This window comes from Nicotiana attenuata, unplaced genomic scaffold (assembly GCF_001879085.1).
Source record: "Nicotiana attenuata strain UT unplaced genomic scaffold, NIATTr2, whole genome shotgun sequence".
NCBI lineage: Eukaryota > Viridiplantae > Streptophyta > Magnoliopsida > Solanales > Solanaceae > Nicotiana > Nicotiana attenuata.
In genome coordinates, this window is record NW_017670579.1 from 147,352 (window position 1) to 167,335 (window position 19,984).

At 36.3% G+C, this 19,984-nt stretch overlaps 3 protein-coding genes across 4 annotated transcripts; 1 reads left to right on the forward strand and 2 right to left on the reverse strand.

Moving 5' to 3' along the window:
* Positions 1–3,957: 3,957 nt before the first annotated feature.
* LOC109241183 (DEAD-box ATP-dependent RNA helicase 47, mitochondrial) lies at positions 3,958–7,049 on the forward strand. The gene is made up of 2 exons (XM_019407900.1): positions 3,958–4,054; positions 4,832–7,049. The coding sequence occupies exon 2, from the start codon at positions 4,946–4,948 to the stop codon at positions 6,590–6,592; it is 1,647 nt and encodes a 548-aa protein (XP_019263445.1). The 5' UTR covers positions 3,958–4,054; positions 4,832–4,945; the 3' UTR covers positions 6,593–7,049.
* Positions 7,050–7,134: 85 nt separating this feature from the next.
* LOC109241185 (CASP-like protein 4A4) lies at positions 7,135–9,381 on the reverse strand. Of its 2 annotated transcripts, none has more exons than XM_019407903.1 (3): positions 8,255–9,381; positions 8,003–8,138; positions 7,135–7,645 (listed from the first exon to the last, which is right to left on the reverse strand). In XM_019407903.1, exons 1-3 carry the CDS (start codon positions 8,539–8,541, stop codon positions 7,460–7,462), a joined length of 609 nt encoding a protein of 202 aa, XP_019263448.1. In that variant the 5' UTR covers positions 8,542–9,381; the 3' UTR covers positions 7,135–7,459. The 2 variants fall into 2 exon arrangements, with proteins under 2 accessions (XP_019263448.1, XP_019263447.1); XM_019407902.1 differs by having other exon boundaries at positions 7,135–7,714.
* Positions 9,382–9,550: 169 nt separating this feature from the next.
* LOC109241184 (bifunctional UDP-glucose 4-epimerase and UDP-xylose 4-epimerase 1) lies at positions 9,551–13,058 on the reverse strand. Its single transcript, XM_019407901.1, has 9 exons — positions 12,683–13,058; positions 11,787–11,836; positions 11,546–11,681; positions 11,175–11,276; positions 10,814–11,041; positions 10,456–10,537; positions 10,217–10,299; positions 10,037–10,128; positions 9,551–9,908 (listed from the first exon to the last, which is right to left on the reverse strand). The coding sequence occupies exons 1-9, from the start codon at positions 12,878–12,880 to the stop codon at positions 9,824–9,826; spliced, it is 1,056 nt and encodes a 351-aa protein (XP_019263446.1). The 5' UTR covers positions 12,881–13,058; the 3' UTR covers positions 9,551–9,823.
* Between the last annotated feature and the right edge of the window lie 6,926 nt (positions 13,059–19,984).

The following is a 19,984-nucleotide window of genomic DNA, read 5'->3' on the forward strand; positions in this document are numbered from 1 at the left end:
TTTGTTTTCTCATAAAGTGATAACAAGGGCATCATAGTGATGAAAAGCCAAACCGTTGATATCTGACTTATAGAAGATGATACTCTCTTCGAGTTCGTCATACCGTTCGCGGGTGATTGATCGTTTGAGCTTGTGGGTAGTAGTGACCTTCAAGCTGTTAATGGAAGCATCGTTGCCACCGCCGATGATCATTTGGAAAGTATGAGCTGGTGAGGGAGGCTTCGGCGGTCCTTGGTATTGTTCGCGGCCTCTGGCAAAGTTGGTCCTTCCCTGGTCGCTCAGCAACTCTTTGAGGTGTCCTTGTCGTAACATGTTCACGACCCTGCCTTAGGGCGATGCAATCTTTGGTTTTGTGCCCTCATTCTTGGTGGAACTCGCAGAGGGCGTCTGACTTCCTGGTACTCGGATCTGATCTCATCTTCTGCGGCCACTTCACCTTTGGTCCGAGCTTCTCCAGGGGGTAGACTATCTTTGTAGGTGACACACAAAACCTGTGAGCAGATAATAAAGGTGGCATACCTCTTTCATTCCGATGAGTCCCTGTCCTTGGTCTAGGCGGGCCTTCTTCATAGCGGGAGGAGGGTGCAACGGCCGCTCTGACAAATGGTTGATGTTGTTCCCTGTTAGGTCACGAACTCTGAGGTCTCTTCTGGTATCATTTCTTTGATCTTTTCTGGGTTCGGCCTATACCGAGGTCAGTTGATGAGTTGGTCCATTGAGGTCGTCCTCATCTGCTTGGACCCCGGCACAATACGTGTTGTGTATTTCATCCCAAATGGTTGGGGGTACTTCATCAGTCGACTTAATAACTTTCTAGTCGCCCTGGAACCACCCCTACTCAGCCCGTTTTGAAAGGCTGCGACCGCCATCCCTTCTGACACGTTTGGCGGAGTCATCCTTACTCGGTTGAACCGGGCGAGAAAGTCCCTCAATCCCTCTCCCGGAGATTATTTAATTGCAAATATATCGTTCACTCTCGCCTCGGCCTTCTTGGCCCCAGCATGGGCCATTACGAACTTATCGGCCATCTCTTCGAAAGTTTCAATGGAACGCGAAGGTAGTTGCGAATACCATGTTAACGCTCCTCCTAGGGAGTTCCACCGAATTTTTTCAACAAAATGGAAGATATTTGTTCTTTGGCGAGGTCATTGACTTTCACGGCGGTAACGTTACATGATCTTCAGGGTCGGTCGTGCCATCATATATCCTAGGCAGGGCGGCATTTTAAAGGTTTTTGGTATGGCATATGGGCGGCGTCATCACTATATGGCTACTCGACAAACTGGCCGGCATCTTTCTTCGGCAAGTGTTTAGGGGCGCCCGGTATCTTATCGACCCTTTCTTGGTGTTCTCTCATTTGGTCCCGGAGTGCTTTGTTCTCATTCTCCGTTTCCTCCATCCTTTTCAAAATGGCTGCGAGAGTGTCTCCACCTGCATTATTAATGACATCGTGAGTAATACCAGTCGTTGGAGGAGGAGGGAGTTGGTTGTGCTGCTCGTCCGCTGGTTGTATAACGCAAGTACTTGCGTTCTCTGTAACCGTGTCCTGAGAGGGCTTATGGAGGACGCTGGTTAGCGTGTTAGTTAGCCATGCCTCAAGGAGCTTTTTTACAGTTAGGGGCGTCTCCTCCGCCATAGATGTGGAGTTCCCTTACAAAGAGATTTTGTGATGCTACAGTGAGGAAGAGGTGACCCATCTCGTCTAGGGGAGGCATTGGGCGTCGTATCCTCACCAGCTGTTTCGTAGCTCTCGTTGAGGACAATTATGAGGTTGTTCGGTAAGTCATTTGTTATCCTCACCCTCTCTTCTCGGTTACCTACCATGTCAGATTTTGCACAAGGAAAGAGAAGATCTTGGGCTTTATGATGTCAGTGATCCGTGTTGGTTGTAGATCTAGAAAAATCTAAAATTTTAACTAGAAAATCCCCATAGATAGCGCCAAATTGGTTGACCAAAAAGATATAATTCTTGATTCAAATAATTAAATTTATATGACAAGGGGTTAAACCTAGTTAACAATAATATTTTTAGATGTGAGTTCCGAAAGCATGATTAGCGTTAAGTAGATCTAGTGAAAGAATGACAGCAACATGCAATAATTGTTCCGAAATGTATGAGCAATAATATTGCATTTAATGGCAAATATAACAATAAATGATATTCAAGTAACTAGGGGGAGTGATTCACCCAATGAATTAGACGGTTACTTCTTCTAACAATGATCAGTGACAGATGAGTCCTTGAATGTTCGAATCTTTCTTGGATCGGATGGAAAGGTGTGGAATAATTTGGACAAGGATCTTGATAAAGAGGTAAAGCTTGTCTCTTAGTAAGAGAGAAAGAGAATATTTTGTCAAAAGTCACTTTTTACAAATGAATCTCACGTGCCTCATATTTTTTGCCCTCTTTCTATATGTATGACACACATTTCTAACAAACCCTAATAGTACAAATCACAGAGAATATTCCCTTTAGTATCTTATTTCGAAAACTAGCCGTTACAGCTTCATCAATGATGCTCGACCTCGACCATTTGTCATCATCTCGACCACGGCTCCCGCCGACTCTTCGACTACGAGTATTTCTACTTCCTGGATCACCTCGGCTAATGACGATTCGAGAATTCTTTCTTCTGGGTAATCTTATTTCGAATATTATCAGGCGGATTTTGACCCATACAAAAATATCTACAACTTATATAATTGTATATAAGATGTATATAAATTGTATGTAAATTGCCGTTTCTGACTCGATTATTATGTACAAAAAAATGTGTATTTTAAGTTGTAGATAAATTGTCGATTTTAATCGAATTTGTATATATTTTGTAAAAAACTTTTATTACTTCCTGTAAATATAAAAACTTAGACAAAACCGAAGAGATAAGTTTAAAATCTGGTATATATACGAAAAAGTCCCTTTTGATTTGCTGACCCCTCTTCGTCTTTTATCTTGGGTAGAATAAATGGCTTTCCCCCCAAGTGTACAAGTCCAAGTATTAGAAAATTTTGCATGGTTTTTTACCAAGTGTACAAGTTCATGTAACACAAAAAATTTGCATATTCATGTACAACAATAATAACTCCCAATAAAGTTTTTCATATTCACATGACATGGAGGGTGTTTGGGTTGACTTATTTTAAGTATTTATTGGCTTTGAAATACTTTTCTAGTTTTTGTGGTGTTTAATAATGATAAAAAGTGCTTAAAAGCACTTACTTTTGAACATGAAAAGTACAAAATAAGCCAAAAGCTAAAAGTTGGGTATTACCAACTTATGAATTTTGGCTTTTAGCTTACAAGCTTCTTTTTAATAGCCAATCCAAATACCCTCATAGTCACATAAAAATTTAAATGAGCTTTTTTTCCCTCATATATTTATAAAACTTATATTTTTTTCAAATAGAACGATGAGATTCTAAGTGGGCGTTGGACATAAGAATTGTAAAGTTCTGAAAAGAAGTAGAGAAAAAAAATTCAAGCGAAAATGATATTTGAAAATTAGAGTTGTGTCTGGATATGGATATAATTTTAGGCGATTTTGAAGTTTTGTAAGTGATCTGACGTGAAAATTTTGGAATACAGTTTTTGGGAATTTTTCAAATTTTTGAAAAATTCCAAAATTCATCTTCAAGTGAAAATTAAAAATTTTATGGCCAAACACTAATTTCGAAAAAAAAGTAAAAAAAAAACTTAATACCAAACGGGCTCTAAGTACTAGGATCAAACATCAATTCTTCAATTTCTTGAAAGTAATCATTTCTCTAAAACCAAATTCCAAAAAAGATGAATATTAAACAAAGAGAGAGCATATACTCTTGAAGTGCGAAAAGGAAAATTCAGAAACTGGGCCGGGTATTGTAAAGAACAAATTGGGCTGTAGCCCAAAAAGGACAGGCTTATATTGGTAGGGACTTTATATAAGCCCAAATGAGAACGAGGTGCTGCATAAGTCGACCTGGTTCTTATCAGAATGATAAAAATAAGGATATCCTTCTCTTTCGCTACGAGCAGATTGATAGCAGCTAAGGTGGAGAACACAAGCATAAGAAGGTAAAAGACCTAACTCTCGATAAAGTAAATAAACTCTATTAATGCTATCCTTATACTTAGAATGTTAATAGTGAAAATACGTAGGTGTTAGAAATGAGAGTTGAGCTGAGTTTTAGTTGGTTTTCATTGGATTGGTCACCATGTGTTTGACAAAATGTCTGCTTTAGTAGTTTCTGGTTTTTGTGTTCAACAAATGGAAAACTTAGTCGTGGATGATTTGTGAGACTTATAACAGTTTCTGCCCAGGCAGGCTTCACTTTACTGCCACTTATCTGGTTTTGCTCTTAAAGAGTGCACAAATTATTTTTTAAAAATCAGTTCTTCCGCTCATGGACTTCAAAGACAAATTATTTAATATTGGAATTAGATGAGCACAAAGAATTCTGTTTAGTTAGGGAAGAGAAGACAACACTCAGCACCTAAGGTGCGTTTTTGAACTTAACAAACACGGCCAAAAGAAAAAATGGATGTATGGCTGGGCGAGCGGAATGGATATAGAGAATTCATATAACAGACACCAACTAGTTGTTAATGAGACATAGTTGATTGATTGAGTTATGTGTCATATGCCTTTTGCTCTGATGCTTTTTGTTTTCTATATTAGTTTGAATTTTTCCTTTTTTCTCAAAGAGGGATATTATAGCACAAAAGAGGCATACCTATGTCACTACATCTCAATTTCTAGTAAAAAGAATGCCGATATGCTAAATCTTAATTATACTTGTTATAGGTCCTAACATTGTTATTTATTCTGATATTTTAATGTTCTTGTTGCAGTCTGATCGGTGAGGATAGTACACTGCTTAAGAGGATTTTGGCATTGTAAATAGTCATACCAAATTTGAGTTCTTCCTTAAGATAGCAACTGAGAAAACAAGTGCTAGAAAAATCATGCCTGTTTTAGTGCTAACAAGGGCCCTCTTGTTAGTTGGTGATTCTTTATCTTTGAGGAATGTTTCACAGTTTACAAGGATAGCTCCATTTCGAGACAAGGTCCGCTTTTTAAGTGACAGTGCATCCCTCACTCTAGCTAGCCTTGGATTGAAGAATGAAGTTAAGACAGTAAGTGCAAATGAGACAAATAAGCTCCAGCAGGGTGTTTCAACAATTGAGGTCCCCAAGAGCAGAGTGAAGAAAAAAGTTAGTGGCAATAAAACAGGATTGATTAAGGAGAGAAACCCCATAGATATAAAGACTGCACCATTTGCTGCAGAATCATTTTCAGAGCTTGGCCTTCCACCTTTGTTGGTCGAAAGGCTAGAGAAGGAAGGCTTTACGGTTCCAACTGATGTTCAGGCTGCTGCAGTTCCAACTGTTCTTAAAAATCACGATGTTGTGATTCAGTCGTACACAGGTTCAGGAAAAACACTAGCTTATGTCCTTCCCATACTGTCTCAAGTTGGTCCATTGAGTGGGGAGATCTCAAATGGCTCTGAAGCTGGGAACAAAGTGGGCATCGAAGCAGTAATAGTAGCTCCTTCAAGGGAACTTGGCATGCAGATTGTCAGGGAAGTAGAAAAGCTATTAGGACCAGCGGACAAGAAACTAGTCCAGCAGCTTGTAGGGGGTGCAAACCGATCGAGACAGGAGGAAGCTCTGAGGAAGAATAAGCCTTCCATCGTAGTGGGGACACCTGGACGGATAGCCGAGATTAGTGCAGCTGGAAAGCTTCCTACCCATGGTTGTCGTTACTTGGTTTTGGATGAAGTTGATCAGCTCCTTGCTGTCAATTTCCGGGAGGACATGCAGCGGATATTAGACCATGTGGGGAGAAGACCTGGTGCACGCGGGGGAGAGTCAAATAGTCCACTTGTCAAGCGATCTGCGCGTCAGACTATCATGGTGTCTGCAACAGTGCCTTTTTCAGTTATAAGAGCAGCAAGAAGCTGGGGTTGCGATCCACTTCTCGTTCAAGCCAATAAAGTCGTCCCGCTTGAGTCTGTCTCTCCTTCTGGACCTGTTAATATCTCAGGAACACCACCTACTGCTAGTTCAAGCTCAAATGTACAAGGTATGCCTAGTGTTCAGAGCTTACCCCCTAATTTGCAGCATTATTACACTATTACTAGGATACAGCACAAAGTTGATATGTTGAGAAGGTGTGTGCATGCTCTGGATGCCAAGTGTGTGATAGCTTTTATGAACCACACAAAACAACTAAAAGATGCTGTCTTCAAACTAGAAGCTCGTGGTATGAAAGCTGCAGAGTTACATGGTGATCTCAGCAAACTTGTAAGATCAACTATCTTAAAGAAGTTCAGAAATGGGGAGGTCAGGGTGCTGCTAACAAATGAGCTTTCAGCTAGAGGCTTGGATTTACCTGAATGTGATCTTGTAGTTAATTTGGGGTTACCTACTGACTCAGTTCATTATGCACATCGAGCTGGCCGTACAGGTAGGCTTGGCCGCAAGGGCACGGTAGTGACCATATGTGAGGAGCCAGAAGTCTTTGTAGTGAAAAAACTGCAGAAGCAGCTTTCCCTCTCCATTCAGGCTTGTGAATTTTCTGACGGAAATCTTGTCATTACAGAAGATTAATCTACATAGCACATGCTTCTTTCAAATTCTTACAAGTCAAATCACTAAAGACAACTGGATTTTGTTTACTAATGGTGGGAGCTGGAAATGTTGTTGCCTGCCACTACATGTCAATTCAGATGATATTTTGGCTTCTAAAGAATGTGCCGAGGCAGTCTACATTGGATCTGATGGTATTGTGAAGGAGTTGCTTCAACCTCTACTTATTTAGAATCATATATGTAAGTCATCTGAGACAATTGTTATTTCTAGATATGCCGGATATTAGTAAATAGATGCTGAAAAATACTATGTGATTTATTGTTCCTAATGTTGCAATGGCAACAACAGTAGGTTTTTAGCTGAACCTACTTCTTTGTTCATCAAGGTTGTCTGTTTTGGGTATATGAATGGCTAGTGTTTTATAGTATTGATAATAATTTCGTTCCCGATGAAGAAAAGGGAATATAGTCCTGTTTAATTGTTGTCTTCAGGGCATAATTGGAAATACAGGAAAACATATTCTGTAGATATAGAAATAGAATTGTAAGTTGCTGTTACTTTGAAGCACAAATCTAGCTTATATTGTACTAGTTATACTCTTTATTCACCATAACAACGACACAACAATTAAAATATGGATATTTTCTACCAAAATCCTCTCTTCTTTGCTATAAACTTCCGAACCCTCTTTGTATCAACTTTTACCAGACCATTAGCGTAGTTGGAGATAGTCGGTATATCCCACCAATTGCTACTTGTGATGCTTCAAGTGGATTAAAACGTTCTTGACTGAAACAAAAAAGTGGTGAAGAAATTATGTCCCCATTTTACACTCTAGCTTTGTCAATCCTGGAGTTGAAGGCTACGCGTTCAATTCCCAGTGCATCACCATATGATCCTTTTGCACAGCTTGTAGCCTGATAAGAGAGCGGAGACTGCAATGACCATGAAAGCACTAAATGACATGCAATCAGCAACGGCAGCCGCCTTCCAGAGTGAGCTTTGGCTATTCATCTGTTGAATGACTGGTATGGTTACTGAAGAAGAAGACAAAAGGAGGTAACCTGCCAACTGTGCAACACTCTGCTTATGAGAATTTGTGTTTTTGAAAGATTTATCTGCAGTGAATGTAGAGGAGAACTAGAAAAAAGCATTCAGAAAAGTTGAAATTTAGGTTGCTTGATAGTCAGATAAGATACTGTCTACTCCTCTTCTTTATTCAACATAAAGATTTAGCTTTGGTGGTTAATTGAGCATATATTCACTCTTTCGGTGACATCCAGGGAAAAAAAGAAGAAGAGAATTCTTGATACTTGTTTTAACTACAGGAATGGGTGCAACCATTTTTATGGTCATAGTTGTATGTGAATCAGATACTATGGTTTTGTACTCGGAAGAAATCACTAGCTAATTGAAGTTAATAAGTACCTGATCGAATATGAAACTGAGGTAGTCAGAGGTCATATCCAAGATCAAGACCCCTCTATAAGCAATGTCACAAACTCTTTTGAAGAGTTGAAAGGCCGAGTATATAAAAACTAATATGCTTACTGTGAAGCAGTACCTGCAGTGGTGTAAAGTAGCTCTCAAAACCATTGCACTGATTGTTCTTAGTTTAAATTCTAGTATCCTCTACAACCAAAAAAAGACATTCAAATGGATCTCAGTGTTGATTCTTACGTTAATTCTGGGTGATCATAGAAGCTGGAGATCTGTTTTTTTTTGGTCCCTTCTTGTGCAGCTAGCGAGAGAGCGGAGATGAAGGAGAAGAGAAGTGCCAGTGACCTGAGGGTAAGATCATATGTATGAATAGAAGGCCTTGAGCTCAACCTTGTCGATGCCACAGAAAACGAATATGGTGATGGTGTTGGCAAAGGTGGTTGTGTAGCTGGAGATCTTGGAGTTGATGAAGGAGATGCATCAGATACCATTCTCTGAGCAATCATCAGCACATTCCCTTCTTTCATGATTCTCTCTTTTTTTCAACTGTGCAGCAAATGATGTTACTCAAGAGAACAGTGTGTTCTAAGAGCAATTTGATTGTCAGGAACTAGTGAAAATCAATAGCAGGAAAAAAACTAAGTCTTGGATTGTTATGCAGCTAATTGAAGAGAAGTGCATATGTTACACATTGATAACTGGCTGGTGATATATCCTGTCTCAAGTAAAGGATAGTTGGTTAACCACTACTATATTTAAATGGAAGCAGGTGATAGAAAAGGATGTCTTAAGTCAACTATAACGTAGCTTGACCAGAATGAAGGCCTTTCTCAAATTGTTTACACTGAGCCAGGGGATATTATGTTTAAGTCAACTTACAACAACATAGCTGTAATCCCACAAGTGAGATCTGGAGAGTATAGTATACGTAGACCTTACTCCTACCTTGTTTAAGTCAACTTATAAACCATGATTTCACCAGAATGAAGTAAATAATCGCGCACATTTGAGAGCATCTCTCAATTCACAGACAAAATAAGGATACAGAATTTCTAGCTTAAAAGTTCAATTATACTAATGTTAAGATAACCTTTGAGGTAGCTCAAAATCGTATATACTACATGTAAGTGTGCTTGACAAGTAGAGGCGGATGCAACATAATAATCTGAACCAGTATTTTTAACGAGGAGCACAAATTTAAGTGTTAAAATTCATAATAATTGCAAGAAATAGCATGTATGAACCCCTAACTTTAGAAATACGGGTTCAATCCAAAAACCTTAAATGTTAAACCCCAGTGAACTTAAATCCTTAAATGTTAAACCTCATTGAACTTAAATCCTGAATACGCCTCCATTGACGAGAAGCATGTATATTATTGCCTTGCCGTTAATTCAGTACAACCTAATCCCAAGCTATATAAATCTCCAATCTTGACCTTGGTTCAGTCTCCACACAGCTACTGTCACCTTTAATAAAATAAATAACTACATTCTTTACTCCTTTTGGAAGAATTACAATCAGTAAAGCAATTGGTTGAAGAGGTCATAGATAGGAGGCACAATTAAGCCCCCTTAAAACCATTTAAGGTAAAAACAAGAACATGCTTCACCAGTACATAACCATCAATAGCAATTATTACATATTGAACAGTTTTAGCCTTAGATACATTTATGTTTGCAGAAAATGTAAAATATTAGGATGTTGACTACAGATCCAACTCTTAAGAAACTTAGTATTATAAAGTTTAAAAGAGCATTTTCAATGTTGGTCTGATCTGAGTCCTCCAACTATTACTTGTATAACATTTCAAGGTTTTGATTGGTAACCCCAAGGATTTTGGCTTGCCCATTTCCACTGGTCCCTGCACATCTCATCTACACCATATTTCGCCCTACGAAAAGAAACAAAAATAGTTAATTCCTGTATTAGTATCCTCTTCCAACTGCTGAAATTTGAAGATTTGTGCATGAACATTAGCCTTAATAGGAAAAAGAAAATAGAAAACCAGCTACTACTTACTTCCAGCCAAGCTCCTTCTCAGCTTTTTCGGTTGATGCATAAACAGCAGTGGCATCTCCTGGCCTTCTTGGACACATTTTAAGTGGAATTTTCTGAAATGCAAAAAACATGCAACAAATGAAGAGCTTGTTCAATTCATTCAAATTCGCTATTTTATTTAAGAGAGACGGAGAGAGAGACCTTTCCAGATGCTCTTTCAAAGGCAGCAACCATCTCTAGCACAGATTTGCCTTTACCAGTTCCCAAATTATATGCAACACAACCTAATGCAAAACATCAAAGAGAAGAGAAAATGTTACCTTCAATAGCTAAAATAAAAGAGCATGGTCTTCAATTGAAAGTACAAGGAAATGTATCATTTTCTCGCAGACAAATCAAAAGAATTCGGAGCTCAGCTTTACTTGAAAGGATTTACTTACCTAAGTCATTTTGCTTGAGAAGTCTCTGAAGTGCAACAACATGACCATCCGCCAAATCCATAACATGGATGTAATCTCGTATCTGGCGAGCAAGAGATTATAAATGGTTTACCAGTCTATGTATGGGAATGAAACATGTTGAAGGTAGCAAGTTCGTGCCACAAATCTACTTAAATATTCTACTATATTTCTGTCAACAGTTTCATACGTTGAGCCAGCAGGTAAGTTTGCTTCACTCTTCGCTTCCTGCTTCTTTGATATGAATGCTAGTCACCTGGTTAATTTAACTCGTTTGATTTCTTTTTCCTTTTTCATACACAAAAAGCTATAGTTACAAAAATCAGTCAACAGAACCTACCGCAGTACCATCAGGTGTAGGGTAGTCGGTGCCATACACATTTAACTCTGGCAATCTACCAACAGCTACTTGCTGAATGTAAGGCATGAGATTGTTGGGAATGCCCCTTGGATCTTCCCCAAGTTTGCCGCTTTCATGAGCTCCTACCGGATTGAAATATCTCAGCAAAATGATATTCCATTCAGCGTCTGCCTTCTGAATATCCCGCGCAATCTCTTCAAGAAATAGCTAATCAAATAGAAGGAAAGACATGTTAGTGAGAAGAAGTAACTAAACAATTCATACTCTACAAAATGAGATAGGATCAGCTGAACGATCTTAAACACTTCAAAATAACAAGAGAATTATTCACAATACTAACTTTTGTCCGACCATAGGGATTCATAGCCTTCAATTCAAAATCCTCCACACACGGAATCTTTTCAGGCTGACCATAAACTGTTGCAGATGATGAGAAAACCAACTGCAATTCAACATCATCAATTAAAAAAGTTATCAACCTGACCAACCAATTCTATACCAAAAGTAGGAATTCAAAAATTTCTCTACTTTTTGCAGCAAAATGAGTTCTTGAAAGAAGCTCATATTTACTATTTTCCTTCAAATTCTACCAAAATTATAAGTAGAAGGGTAGCAACATGATGAATATAACAGGTTCCAAGTTGCCCTGAATGCGTAACCTATTTTAATATACATATTTAAGAGAAACCAATAATATATCAAAAGACATACCTTCTTACAATTATATTTGGCCATGATTGAATACAAAGTTATTGATCCAATCAGATTGTTATCAAAATAAAGAAAGGGATGATCAACACTCTCCCCAACAGCCTTAAGTCCCGCAAAATGGACCACTGCAGCAAACCTATTTCGATATATATTGCAAAACGATCAATCAAAGACCACATAGAAATGCATATAAAGGAAATTATAACAGCTGGAGACATTTTAAAGCAAGAGATTTGCATACTTTCTTTTAGAAAATAACTTCTCCAAATCATCTTTGTTTCTGATATCACCCTGCCACCAAGAAACAAATAAGATGAAATCCCAAAGCAAGCAAAAGAACCAGTTTAGTATTGTTTATTTGAGGAAGATAAAGTGGTAAAAACTCACTAAACTTGTATCACTTAACCATGGTTAACTTATTATATACTTTCACCTCATTTAATCACATAACCCTGATAAGCTGATAAATGTCACCTCATTTAATCACTTAACCATGATAAGCTGATATAAAAGGGCAACTCGGTGCATTAAGCTCGAGGAAGGGCCGGACCATAAGGTCTATTGTACACATTCTTACACTTCGGCAAGAGACTGTTTCCGCGGCTCGAACCTGTGACCTCTTGATCGCGTGACACCAACTTTACCAGTTATGCCTAGGCTCCCATTCCGTGATAAGCTGATACTTACTTTTTTCCTACCGAGGATTAAAAAGACCTAGTTGCAAAATCACAGAACAAATAAAAAGAAAAAAAAGGGACAAAAAGGCATATATACAGCAACAGCCACTTGATCAAGATTACCTTTTTCAGAAGATGAGAACAACATGAAACAGGGCAACTTTAACCCAAAAAATAAAAAAGGAAAAGAAAACAAAGCACTAAACAAGTTTCAATAAATACAAAATTTTCGTGTAAACATATGACTATCTAAAAAAGTTTGTGTCAGGGAGTCCTAATTCTACTATAAAACGAATAATTCTTGTGAACTTATCAACCCCTTTTAGATAATAAAAAAAAAAAACCAGAAATGTATAGAATTCTTTCATTTCTAACTTTTTCCTTTTCCATTTCTGGTTTCAGTACAAGGGTGATGTTGGTTTTGATCAAACAAAATTCAAGAAAGTAGAAAAAAACATACCAAATGGAATTCAAGATTCTGAGAAAGTTGAGGGCCAACTAATTCTCTGACTCTATCAACAGCTTCTTCAACAGAATTATGGAAATTATCAATGATCGTAACCTTAAATCCTTCATTCAAAAGCTGAACAACAGTATGTGTTCCAATAAAACCAGCCCCTCCTGTCACCAAAATGTTTTCTTGACGCTGCATAACCATTTTCACAACACAGAATAAAGTTTCTATTAAAAAAGAAAAATTCAAACTTTATTATAGAATGAGAAAAAGGGGTTGTCACTAGTGAGCAAATAATAATGAGAAAAGGCTTAAGTAGAAGATACGTGAAGAGATAAAAGGAAAAGAGTTTGAGCAAATCAAGGACTGTTTTTGAAAAGTGGATAAGCAAACATCTTAAATAGGGAAAATTTGAGAAATTTGAAGAGAGTGGTGGGACCTTAATACAAGGCCTCGGATTTTTATCTTTGATGAAGATAAAACAGAATTTTTATTAAGGGGATTTAAAAAATTAAAAAAAAAAAAAAAAAAGGTAAACGCGCTAAGAAGTAAAGCGGTTCAAACAAGAAAAAAGTTAAAAAAATTAAAAGAGATTATGGCTAGTAGGAATTCAAAACATAATATATACAGTTAAAATAAATTTTATCTTATATATATAGTGTAATTTTTTGGTGAAGGGGGTTCCAGTGAACACACTTTCGCCCCCCTAGATCTGTCCTTGGTTAAAGCGATTCAATATCTAATATATGTATATATATAAAAATTTAACTTTATATATACGGTATAATTTCAGGCTAAGGGGTTTCGGCTAAATCCTCTTTGCCCATCTAGTTCTGCCCCTATGGACAAGTTATACATTTAACCGCGCAATTAAAAATAATTATTTTTGTTAGTTAACTATGTAAAAATTATAATTAATTATATATAAAATGCGTATATTTTATATTAATACACAAACAATATATATATTTTTAATGTTATTTTTAAAAGCAATTATACGGTATAATTTTTCTTTTGATTATAATTTTTTAAGAATAAGTCTTACTATTGTCGAATTTAAATTAATGATAGCTCTAAAACACGTATTGATGTTTGATGGGATTTTAGAGGGTATAGGGTGAGGTGGGGTGGGTGAATCTTGGAAGAAGATTGGGATGATAAGAGAATTTATGGAAGTTTGGAATATAGTTACGGCTGGGTTGGCAGGCATGAGTTTTTTTTTTTTTTGGAAACTTACACAAATGTCCCAAATATATCTCAACTTACCAATCTCTAGCCATTAGTTATAGACTTATCAAAACTAGCCAACAAAAATTGAAAAACCAAATAATAGGGTTCTTTCTCTCAAAAGAATCACATGCAAAAATCACCTTCCATATTTTTAAGCGTGATTAGCAACATTAGATACAAGACGGAAAGGAAATTTCATGGACAGGGTAGCAAATAAGGTGATGAAATACAAAAATCTATAAAATATTCCAAAAATCTAAACAAAAAAGGAACTTTTTCAATGGGTATAGTTGAAATTCATTGAAAGTATATAGATAAGTCAAGATACAAAATTTGAGGAAGATTGGAGGTGATTTGGACTGGTTTTGTATCAAGATTCGTAATTAAATCGAGTTCAAAAAAGTCTTCTGCGACACACGTATCAAACATGTATCACACACACAGGTATACATGGATATACATGTGATAAACAATTGATACAAATATGATACATATGTGATACACAAATGATACACAATGTGATACACATATCATTTTTTTTCATGTTCAGCTTTTATTTCGAATTTTCAATTCAAACCACCTCAAAACTTCACCAAATCATCCCAAAACTGAGACTCAAGCTCCTTAAGTTGTGCCCAATCTATTCTAATACACCCACTCAAAACAAAGCAAAAATTTGATATTTTTTTTGCTATAAATAACTAATTGGCTAATTTGGCTAATATTAGTAATATTTTATCAATTGGCCAATTTATGTAATGAGCTACTTATAAATAGACATAGCTGATAATTTCCCTTTTTTTTTTAATTTTCCATCCGGTGCCTGGTATCCGTATTAAAGCCCGACCATATTCAAATTCGCGCCCCGTAGGGCCCGTTTGGGGTGAAACGCTCCCTACCTGCGTGTGCAGAAAAGACAAAGAAATAATAATGAATGGAATATGGATTTGAATCCAATATTTTAAGTGGAGAGTTACCATTATAATATAGTATGCATAAATTTAGTACTATAAATTAATGACCAAAATTGGAACTCTGTTCCACAATTTCTTTTTTCTTTTTGGTTAAACTGAAACTTTTATTTAACCAAGTGTAAATATATACATCCATCCGCTCATTGGACTTTAGAGACGGGTCTTACAAAAATAGCCTATTTTTTTATCACTTAAGCTCCACATCTGGAAGTTAAATTTTTTGCTAACATGGATACCTATTTATCCTATCTAACTCGACTCTCCATTTACAGTAGCTATCTCCTTTAGTGTGCAACTGCAATACAATATCTCTAACTCTATCCCTACTTTCTTTTCTTGTCTGTTGAAACTTCGTAAGTTCCTTTCCATCCATGTATGATATACTGTTGCTGCAAAGGCACTTCCCAGAATCTTCCATTTTGTACTTCTGCTCTTTGTTTTTGTAGCCATCCATTCAATTTCTTTCTGCCATCTACCTATTTGTCAATCAACTCCAAACAGGCTCAAAATCTGTTTCCAAATGAACTTTGAATATGAGCATTCAAAGAACAAGCGATCATGATTTTCCTCTTTATCTGTCATACAAAGCACACATTCTGCAGGCACTGTTATTCCCCATCTGATCAGCTATCCACAGTTGTTAGTCTCCGATGCATTGCTATCCACAGAATGAATTGATGTCTAGGGATCATACCTTGTGTCAAGTACAATGTCATCCAAGTAACTTTTGAATATTGTGGTATGTAGGATTGATAAGCTTTGCTGATGGTATACTTCCCCTTTACAGCATATACTTCCAGCTCTTGTATTCCAGTGGTTAGCCATTTTCTGGCTTCAAATATTTTCCTTACCACCCAGCTAGCCTGTTTAGGTGTTTCCATGTTTTCTATCTCCTTCTTCTTTATATAGTGACTATGTATCCACATAACCATAGCTTGTCTTTCTTTTGTGCAATTGCCCATATCAGTTTCCCTATTGCTGCTCTATTCCATATAGAGAAGTTAATAATGTTCATTCCTCCAGCTGCTTTTGACTTGCAAATTGTATCCCATGCTATAGGAGCTTTCTTTCCTTCAATGCTTCCATGCCATAGAAAGTTCCTACATATCCCTGTAACCATGTCATGCACTTTTTTTGGAATCAGGAAAACTTGTGCTCAGTAGGTTTACATTTCAAACAACACACTTTTGATTAGTTGGACTCTCCCTGCATATGATAAAAATCTGGCAGTCCAGCATCTGACCATTCCTGCAATTCTATCAATCAATGGCATGCATTGACTAATGCTGAGTTTCTTTGAGGACAAAGGGACACCTAAGTATTTGAATGGTATTTCTCCAATGGTGAACTGCAACTTCTCCAGTATTTCTTGCTTGTATTGAGTAGATATTCCTGCCACATAGAATGAATTGTTCTCCGTGTTAGCATGCAAGCCTGAAGCTGTGGAGAATTTTTCAAATTGGTTCATCATAAGTTCAATAGACACCTTATCAGCTCTACAACACATTAATAAGTCATCAACAAAATAGATGTGAACCACTCCTAATTTTGCATATTTAGGGTGATAGTTGAAATCTAGATTTGACTTCAGCTGCTTCAAAGATCTGTTCAAGTACTCCATCACCAAAACAAAAAGATAAGGTGACATATGGTCACCTTGTCTTAATCCTTTTTTCGCTTGATATTTTAGTGTTAATCCTCCATTGATCAGTAAGGAATAAGAAATTGTGCTTACACCCTCCATAATGAGTTTGACCATTTTACATGGGGTACCAAATTCCAGCATAAGAGCCCTTAGAAAATTCCAGTCAACTGAGTCATATGCCTTTCTAATATCCACCTTAATTATACATCTTGGTAAAACTGTTTTCTGATTGTACCCTTTGATCAGTTCATGAGCTAGTATTACATTATCCAAGATATTTCTTCCTTCTATGAATGCTGTCTGTGAAGGAACCACCAGATAATCCACTACCAACTTCAGCCTAATAGTAAGCATCTTGGCAATAATCTTGTACATTGTAGAACAACATGCAATGGGCCTAAATTCCTTTACAGAGTTTGGATTTGCCACCTTAGGTATGAGAGTGACAATGGTGCAGTTGATCTCTATAAGTAGTTTCCCTGTTTCAAAGAATTGCATTACTGCCTGTATTACTTCTTTCCTAATTATTTGCCAGTTTTCTTTGAAAAATTCAACTGGATATCCATCAATTCCTGGAGCTTTATCATTTGGAAATTCTTATACCACCCTTGTAATCTCCTCCTCTATTATAGGCATTATCGTTTGTTGCTGCTGTGCCATTGATAGACAGGGGCCATCCCTGACTATGTTAACATCAATTCCAGGCATCACTACGTTAGCTTCTCCTAATAACATCTTGAAGGACTGTATAAACTCCTGCAGAATCTGCAGGGGATCAGTCAATCTATCATTTTGTTCTGTACAAATAGATGTGACTCTATTCCTTGCCTGTCTAGCCTTCAATTGAGCATGGAAATATTTAGTATCATGTTTGATCCATATAGCCCTTGACTTCTGTCTTAATACCTTCTCATGTACTGCATCCCATTTCTCTATTAGCATCAGAAGCTTCTTTTCTTGCTCTATCAGTTGTGGATTCAAATGATCATCATTAAGATTCTGTTGTATGCCTTTGAGATCCTCCTTTATTTGTTTGAGTTTGACCTCTACTGATGAATATTGTCTCTGTATTCCCCTAGTATGAATCTCCAGCAGTTTAAGTTTCCTACAGATGGTATACATAGTGTGCCCTTGTATGTCTTGCCTCCATATATTTTCCACTGCTGCCTTATACTCTTCCTATTGTAACATTACAGTCAGTAATCTATAAGGTTTCCTCATCTTCATCCTATGAACTTCTGATAGGTGTATGGTCAGAACATCCAGGCACTAGGTAGATTGCTTCAATGCGTGCATACAGCCAAAACCATTCTGCATTATCAAACTCCCAGTCTATATGACTGTATATCCTATCTTCAGCCCCTCTCTTATTACTCCATGAAGACTGCATCCCTTTTTTGTTTATCAAACCTACTCCAGTATCAGAAATGCATTGTTTGACATCAACCACTTTAGTTTGGTGTACAGGTGCCCCATTAATTCTATCCTCCACATATAGGACACTATTGAAATTCCCTATAATCAACCAAGAGCTTTTGGTTACTGCACTGATATCCCTTAATTGATCCCATAAAGCTCTTCTATCAGCTATAGTATGTAGGCCATACACAATAGTTAAGTCACTCTAAACTCTGTTCCACAATTGTTCTAGTGTTATTAAGAGCATGTTAGATCAAGCTTTTGGGAGGCCAAAAGTACTTTTTTTTTTGTTAAAAAAGTTTGTTTTTTTTTTTTAAATTTGAGGTGTTTGGCCAAGATAAAAAAAAAGTACTTTTCAGTAGCAGTAGAAATAGTTTTTTTGCTGGGGAGAAGCTATAAATTCTAACTTGTTCCAATAAGCAGAAACAGAAAATTAATTTATTCAAGCAAAAATAACCTTACAATAAATTTGTATTTTTCAAAATATTCCTCATTAATTTACATTTTTTTCTACCATAATTTTCTTCTCTTTTTTATTTCACTCATATTTTTATTCCCTTTCTCCTATCCTAAGAGTAAATTTTAATCTATATTGAATACTATATTTTGATATATTTAAATTGTCATGTAAACAATAAGTAATACTAGATACTCAATGTTATTGCTTTGGAATAACTATAGTACATATTGATTAACTTTTTTAATTTATATTTTATATTTTAATTAATTCTTTTATAAGTAATATTTAAAAATAAATTAAATAATACTAATTGCAACCTCAACATTACGGTTATTTTTCGTAATTTGATACTTAAACGTATTTTTTGAAAAAATTGGCCTAACACAATGAATTTGCAAAAAGTATTACTTAAATGAATTGACCAAAGCCAAGGTGTACTTTATCAATGTTTTTAAGACAAACTTAAAGAAAGTCTCATGGCATTAATGTCTCGATTAATGGGACAATTAAATTTTTCAAAAGGCATTTTAAATTTACGCATTGTGCCTTGGATTATTTGTCTTGTACATCCTTCATATTTAATTTAACTTTTTTAAAAATTGACTTGACTTACCAAGTGATAAATACTTACGTTGTTATATTACGATTAATGATTTTGTTGATCTAAATGTTATTGTGAACACATAACATTAAGCCTATATAGCAAACTAAATTTGTGTACAATATTTTCTGCTTCTAAGTTTTATCCATTGATTATATGCTATGTCCTCCACTTCTGCTAATTTAAATATAAATATTCACTTTTATTGTGGCTAATGTTGTTTCGCCTCATATATGTAAAGTGCTTCATCTCAACTTTTATTTTATCCAAAATATACACACATTTTAATAAAAATATTTATTCAGTTATAAAAGTGATCCAAGTTGAGAGTAATAGTGCGTTTGTTGCATATGTTGTCCCATACTATATACTATAAGCAAATTCTGTGAAAGTAATATTATTCAATTTGCTGCAAACTGAGCCTTATTCTTTACGCCATCTTTTGGCTTTATTGTAGCTATTTTAATTCAAGTACGTTAAAATCAACGAGTTGGTTTGCTTTTGGTCCCTCACCCAAAGTTTGTTATATATTCCTGTTAAATAATACATGAATTTCTTTTCTTTTTTCAATCTTATATGTAAATGCATGCAGCAACAAAAAAAAAATCCCTTATTAATGAGATGATAATTAATTCCTTACTTTTGTTTTTGCTTTTCTCATGTGTTTACCACTTCACTACGAAAGCATCCTGAAAGTGAATCAAACCTTCGAACGCCTCGAAAAATATAGAGGTGCTCGAAAATGGTCGAAATAGTTGAATAGCCTAATTAGATTCAATTTTTTTTTTTTTTTGTGAATTTTTTGACTTTTCGCCAAGAGGAGGTTTAAAAGATATAATCGGAGGACATGTATGGTTAGGTTCCATTTGTATACTTGGTGGAATCTAGCACCTATGTCTTGCATGTACCAATTGAAATATTTTGAGAAATTGAGTATCAGTATCAGGAGAAAAAAGAATAAAGGTATGACGAGCATAAT

Bases quoted from the DNA above. Each gene is read 5' to 3' on its own strand.
- LOC109241183 (XM_019407900.1), top strand. From the start codon at position 4,946: ATGCCTGTTTTAGTGCTAACAAGGGCCCTCTTGTTAGTTGGTGATTCT.
- LOC109241185 (XM_019407902.1), bottom strand. From the start codon at position 8,541: ATGAAAGAAGGGAATGTGCTGATGATTGCTCAGAGAATGGTATCTGAT. The intron at 8,139-8,254 runs GTAAGAATCAAC...ACACCACTGCAG, and splicing joins TATGATCACCCAGAATTAAC to GTACTGCTTCACAGTAAGCA. The intron at 7,715-8,002 runs GTACTTATTAAC...GCTTTTTTCTAG, and splicing joins TCAGTTTCATATTCGATCAG to TTCTCCTCTACATTCACTGC.
- LOC109241184 (XM_019407901.1), bottom strand. From the start codon at position 12,880: ATGGTTATGCAGCGTCAAGAAAACATTTTGGTGACAGGAGGGGCTGGT. The intron at 11,837-12,682 runs GTATGTTTTTTT...TCTTGGTGGCAG, and splicing joins AGAATCTTGAATTCCATTTG to GGTGATATCAGAAACAAAGA. The intron at 11,277-11,545 runs GTATGTCTTTTG...GTTGAATTGCAG, and splicing joins CCAAATATAATTGTAAGAAG to TTGGTTTTCTCATCATCTGC.